At 27.8% G+C, this 6,318-nt stretch overlaps 1 protein-coding gene across 1 annotated transcript; it reads left to right on the top strand.

Moving 5' to 3' along the window:
* The first annotated feature begins 1,684 nt into the window (after window positions 1-1,684).
* Window positions 1,685-3,718, top strand: LOC105843377 (histamine H2 receptor). Its single transcript, XM_065817477.1, has one exon. It carries the CDS (start codon window positions 1,801-1,803, stop codon window positions 2,686-2,688), a length of 888 nt encoding a protein of 295 aa, XP_065673549.1. The 5' UTR covers window positions 1,685-1,800; the 3' UTR covers window positions 2,689-3,718.
* Window positions 3,719-6,318: the final 2,600 nt, after the last annotated feature.

The raw sequence follows: 6,318 nt of genomic DNA, 5'->3' as shown, positions 1-6,318 counted from the left end.
ATTAAGTAAAAAACATCATTTTTTTAATAAATTTTATTAAAATTATATTAAACCTTTTATTACAACCTCTATTATAAGTCTAACTCTACTAGCGGTTCGCATAATAACATAATAGTCTAACTCTGCAACTTGCGGTTCGCAATGGTTTCTTATTTGTGTTTAGTCAACTTTTGTATCTTAAAGTTTATAAATAAATCATTAAACTCGCTTTACAAGCGTATTAAGTTAAAATAACATCAATTTTCACAACTTTTTTTTTAAATTGCGTCTACGACGTGGGCTTCATCCTTTATTCAAATGTTTTTCTTTATAAAAATCTTTCTATTATGTTTTACCTCATTCAAAATACGAAATAAAATTTATATTTTCAGATAATTAAAATGTCTAAATAAAATAAATAAATAAATAGCATGTTATCTATTTATTATTAAAAAAATTATTTGCGTTTTTTATGGATTTTTAAAGATATAAATATACTATATATATATATATATATATAAATATATATATATATATATATATATATATATATATATATATATATATATATATATATATATATATATATATATATATATATATATATATATACAGTGGCGGCGTTAGGGTAGGGCCTGGTTGGGCGATGGCCCAGGGCGCCGAATATAAAGGGGCGAAACTAATTGGTTATTTTACCCTTTGCCTTTTTTTTAAATGGGGTTATATATATATATATATATATGTATATATATATATATATATATATATATATATATATATATATATATATATGTGTATATATATATATATATATATATATATATATATATATATATATATATATATATATATATATATATATATATATATATATATATATATATATATATATATATATATATATATACTATTTATGTTTGTTTGTTTGTAATCAGCATTGATTCCGCAGCATCCGGTTAAAAGTTTCAGTTCACAATTTCAAAAATTTTCTGCGTAAAGTGAGTTAATATGATTTTTAATGTATTTTTGCTGTCTCTTTTTCGAACTCGAACTTTTAGTAGGTTTTATCTTTTATAAAAATTTACTAAAGAGTTTAAATAAGATAACATTAAAATTAGAAATTAAGAAGCGAGTATAAGAATGCTGAGTTGATGCGAGTGTAACGTTATACGCAGAACAACAGTCATTTTAAAAGTAACACGATAATTGGCTAATTAATAATAACAATGGTACGTAATGTGATACTTTGCATTACAAAAAAATTTAAATAAAAGTTTTACATTACGCATTAAAAAGTTATGCAATTTATAGTTATTATTTGGAGTATTATAAATAAAAAATATCTAATATAAGAATAAGAAAATATGTACGAATAATAAATATATAGATACTCTATATTACATATAATTTATCATTCTTCAAACTATGTTTAAAATAAAAATAATTGGATTAAATAGAAAATTAAAAAAGATTTTATTTTACAATTTACTCAGCATTTTTCTCAGCATCTTAAATGCCTATTTAAGATGCCGCCATTTAAAATCGTGGTTGCCCATTATTTGGTTCCACAAAGGAACCTGGATTGTTGTTTTTTGTTTGTTTTTTTCTAATGTTAAGCGAGTCCATTAAAAACCATATGTGAAAAATCATTCATTAAACTCAAATGTTGTCCTAGCCATCGATTGTTTATTTGTTAAAAATATAGTTTGCATAGGCTATAATTTAAAATAAAAATATTGAAAAAACTAATTAGCAAGTCAAGAAGCTATTTATTTTTAAGATTAAAGGCTCTCTAATTTTGGAAAAGCTGAAAATATTAATATGACTGAAATTAATAACGTAACTTTAAATTTTGACCTGTCGGATACATCAAAAGTTTTGTTTTGGTTCTTTTTGTCGCTTGAAACAATTTCAATATATGTCGGTAATGTCATCATTTGTTGTTTATTTTGCGTCAGAAAAAGATTGAGAACAAAGCAAAACTTGTTTGTATTATCACTTAGTGTCAGTGATCTACTTATTGGAATATCAGTTCCACCATGTGAGTACTGCGCCTTTAAATTATCATATCCAAGCAATTGTAGTTATATTTGTGGGAGTATTGTAAGTTTTAATATTCTTGCCTCAGCTATTAACTTGACTTTAATTGCAATTGATCGGTTTTTTTCAATACTGATGCCGTTCACTTACAAAAAAAAAATAACATGGCAACGAGCAGTTAATATGATCATTCTCGGTTGGATGTTTGCTTTTTTTTTGACTCTAATTCCCTTTTTTTGGATGTTAGACACAAATATGGCGAGAAACCGCAAACAAAAAATAAACATTATTTTCAGCATTGTTGTTTTCTCTTGTATTGTTTTAAACGGATTGCTAATTGGAGGAATATATTACAAAATTATACAAATAGCCCGTTGGCAATTACAGAAAGAAATCAACAGAAAAGTGAGATGTACAAAAGGAATTAAAGTGTGCATATTAGTTGCTATTAGTTACTTTGTCTGTTGGATTCCAACTGCCGTTACTGAGGTGCTATATCAAAACAACCCAAACATTCCTCGAGAGGTACTGTTGACAACATACTTTTTACTGCTTTTAAATCCTTGTTTTGACCCGTTGATGTATGGCTGTTACAGAAAAGATTATCGCAAGGAGTTGTGTACACTTTTTGGATTTAAAAAAAATAAAAAAATAAAATCAATCTTATAAACCTAAGATTTAATTTATTATTTATACAGAATTTGTACTTTTTCGCTGAAGCAACAATTGCTTGAGAAAAGCTACATAAATCTGCGAAGCAAACTCAATATAAATTTTTGATGAAAAATATTGAATTCTCAGCAATAATATATTTTTTGTACTCTTATGTTCTAGTTTTTTTTTACATGATTTATAAACAAACACATTTTTTAATCCGCCCTTTTAAAAACAGAGCCGTCAGTCCAGATCTCTAAATATCCTTACAATATGTCTAAAAAAGTGTGGGATGTATTTCCTGTAAAATAAGGAAAAAAGGAATTTTATTTAGGTCGTCAGGTGTTTTTTTTTTTTTTTTTGCCAATTAATTGCTAATAACTTTAATAACTTTTCAAGACAACTCAATTCTTTCTATTAAATATTTTCATAAATTTTTTTTTGAATGAATTCATCATTTTTGACGAAAAAGGAACATAAAAAAAACAAGCAAGCAAAAAAGTTTTAAAAAATATTTTCTTCATTTTTTTAATTGTTTTTAGTTAAAATAAATTTTAATTTTAGATCGTTGTTTATAAAAACATGTTTCAGCGTTTACAAACACTATTATTATGTAAAAACCTTTTATATTCCAACCTGGTAGTACAACCGGGTACAATAATAAATCTTATTAATAAACAAAAGTTAGTTGCTGTTGCAGATAATTTATTTTATATTTTCAACAGTCTTTTCAGAACATTTTCCGTAGCGTAATCGAGTACTTCACGGGGTAATCGCGCACCCGTTAACATATTCATTTTAAAAGACAAATAAAACATTCAGTAATCTTACTTAGTTCGTTTTCAAGCTAAAAATACATAAAGTAACTTTAGGAAAGTATCAGTTAATCAGAAATCACAGTTCTTTTGGAAGAAAATAAATAACCGATAACAAGTTAATTACATCATGATGTGGATTCATAGAATTCCGTAAAAACTATTAACTGGAAACACTTAGGGTAAGCATTTGTAGTTAAAACTTTCTTAGAATTTTGAATTTTTCTCTAGTATACCATACACATATTGCAGTAAACTCGTATAAGCTTTCAAGTCTTTTAAATGAATTGTTCATAAAATATAGGTGTTTAAAGTAAATTGGGGTAATTGAGCACTTTTATAATAGAGTAAATGAGCACCTTTTGAATTTACTGGTTTTTATTCGTATAATATTTTTGATAATAAAATTAATACTTAAAGATACAAATAATTTGAGTTTTTAGCTCATATTTTTTACTTTTTTATTACAGGTTGTGGAAATGGTGAGAAACTATATAAAATCAACTCAAAAACAGTCCAAAACTTACTCTCATAATGAACTTAAGATAGTGAAAGAGCTATTGAACTTGTTAATGATGGAAAACCTTGTAAACGTGTGGCAAGGCTACTAAACCTACCACACAGAACTTTAAGGTGTCATATTAGTGGTTTGTGCAAAAGTAGTGTGGTTGGTTGAAAGAGTAAGTTGCTACCAGATGAGGAAATCTGATGACCCAAAATCAAAACAAATGATATTTCGGAAAGGTACTAAACATACTGAAAGAGTTATAAATACATCAAAGCCATCAGTGTCTATAATGTTTGCATGTACTGCCTATGGTGTTTTTCTTCCTCAATATAGTGTATAAAGCTGAGCATCTAATTGACATTTGGATACTTGGAGGTCCAATTGGTGCACGCCATAACCGTACAAAATCTGGTTGGTTTGATGGCAACTGTTTTAAAGATTGGATGCAAACATTAATAATACCTTACTTCTAACATGTTGACTTCAACACATGAAAACTTCAAGTGTTGAAAAAAACATGAAAAAATAGGTGATAATTTAGCATGTCATTTATCTATTGATGTTATCAAAATTTGTGAAGCTAACAATATTAGGATGGTCTTCTTACCTCCTAATAGTACGTGTTTGCTACAGCCTTTTGACCTTGCAGTTTATGGACCTATGAAATTAGCATGGAGAAAATTAATTACTGAATTGAACATTGGTGAAGGAAGATTTCATACATCCCTACCAAAAAATGATTTTCCAAGATTGTTCCTTAATCTCTTGTCTAATATGAATCACATATAAGAGTTTGCTGTAAATGGGTTTAAAACATCTGGTATCTACCCACTAAACAGAAAAAAAAAATATCGACAATAAAAATAAATAAATCTTCTCAGAACTTAGTATCCCCATTAGATCTTGTACGTCTTGCAAAACTTTGAGAAGCTTCTGCTAAAAAGCCTGGAGCAGTAATGCGTGAGAAAAAAGTTAAGGTTTCACCAGAAAAAAGTGTTTTACTTGAAAATTCTTCTGCTTTTAAATTCCAATCAAAACACAAGCAATTCAAAATTAAAAATACCCAACTTATCGAATCCTTAAATCAGTGGCGGATCAAGGGGGGGCTAGGGGGAGCTATAGCTCCCGGGCCCCACAATTTTATTACTTTGAGTCCGGGGCCCGGATTCAAAGTAAATAATTTTTCATTAACTCTGAAATTTAAATCTTTTATTAACTTAAAAGATCCAAAGTTAAATTTACTAAATAGTCTGAAAACAAAAGCGCAAAAATAAAATAACTGTCAACAAAAACTCTGCATTATATATTTTTTCCGGTCTTTGACAACGAAGGAGCGCAACTACTTCTACAAAAAAAAATTAGTAGATTGGTAGCAGCGTCTTATAGCATAACTGAATGTAACATTTGTACAAACTGCTACAAAAACAATTCCCTTCGGAAAATTATTAATGACTTGAATAATTATATTGTTATTGAAAACGCATTAACGATTGCAATTCTACAATTCCTTTGTACTTCCGCACAAAAGAGTTCTTGTGTGAATGCATTTAATAGCTGAAGCGCTATATTCGTGAAAGAGAAAAAAAGAACAGTTTAACACTTTTCAGGTTATACAGTTATAATTAAAATGCTTAGAAAATATGTAAGTGGAGCTTCTAAAAGAAGATTGAAGAAAGAGAGAAAGGAAATGGTAGCTAAACTTCCGAAAATGACAAATTTTTTTTTCATCAAGCCAAACTAATATGCAATTTCCACAAACTGTAGATAATAATAAAAACAATGAAAGAAAAGATGAAAACAATAACACGGAAAATGAGGTAGCCTGCTAAGGTCCTTCAAATGAAATTCAAGAAGTTGAAAGTGTTGAATCTACAATGCATAATAATGAGCTTGACTCAGGTACTCCAATTTTTACTATCTTTAATGACACCTCTAACATCTGCTAAACAAACGAATTACTTTTTAGGCAGGTAATATTTTTATTCAATAAATTGTCACTTATTATTTTTTTATTAGGCTTATTTATCATGATTTCTTTTTCCTAGATACCATTCTACGCGAAGACCCTGCTTTGTGGCCATTACAATTAAAGGAAAATGAACGTATGAAGTATTTAAACAAGGGGTATGCTTTTTTTCAAAATAAAGACTCTAATTTCGAATCTTCGAAGCGGATGTTCAAAAACCAGTACAGATATTATTCGGTTAAATATTTTCAAAAAGTGATGAATAATGGCGAAAAGTGTGACCAAAAATGGTTAATGTTTTCTGAATCCACTGGATGCGTATTTTGTTATGTTTGCAAGTTGTTTTCAACCGATTA

The sequence above is a fragment of the Hydra vulgaris genome, chromosome 14, assembly GCF_038396675.1.
Source record: "Hydra vulgaris chromosome 14, alternate assembly HydraT2T_AEP".
Taxonomy (NCBI): Eukaryota; Metazoa; Cnidaria; class Hydrozoa; order Anthoathecata; family Hydridae; genus Hydra; species Hydra vulgaris.
This window is presented reverse-complemented; position numbering and strand designations above follow the sequence as displayed.

Coding starts and splice junctions, on each gene's coding strand:
- LOC105843377 (XM_065817477.1), top strand. CDS start 1,801: ATGACTGAAATTAATAACGTAACTTTAAATTTTGACCTGTCGGATACA.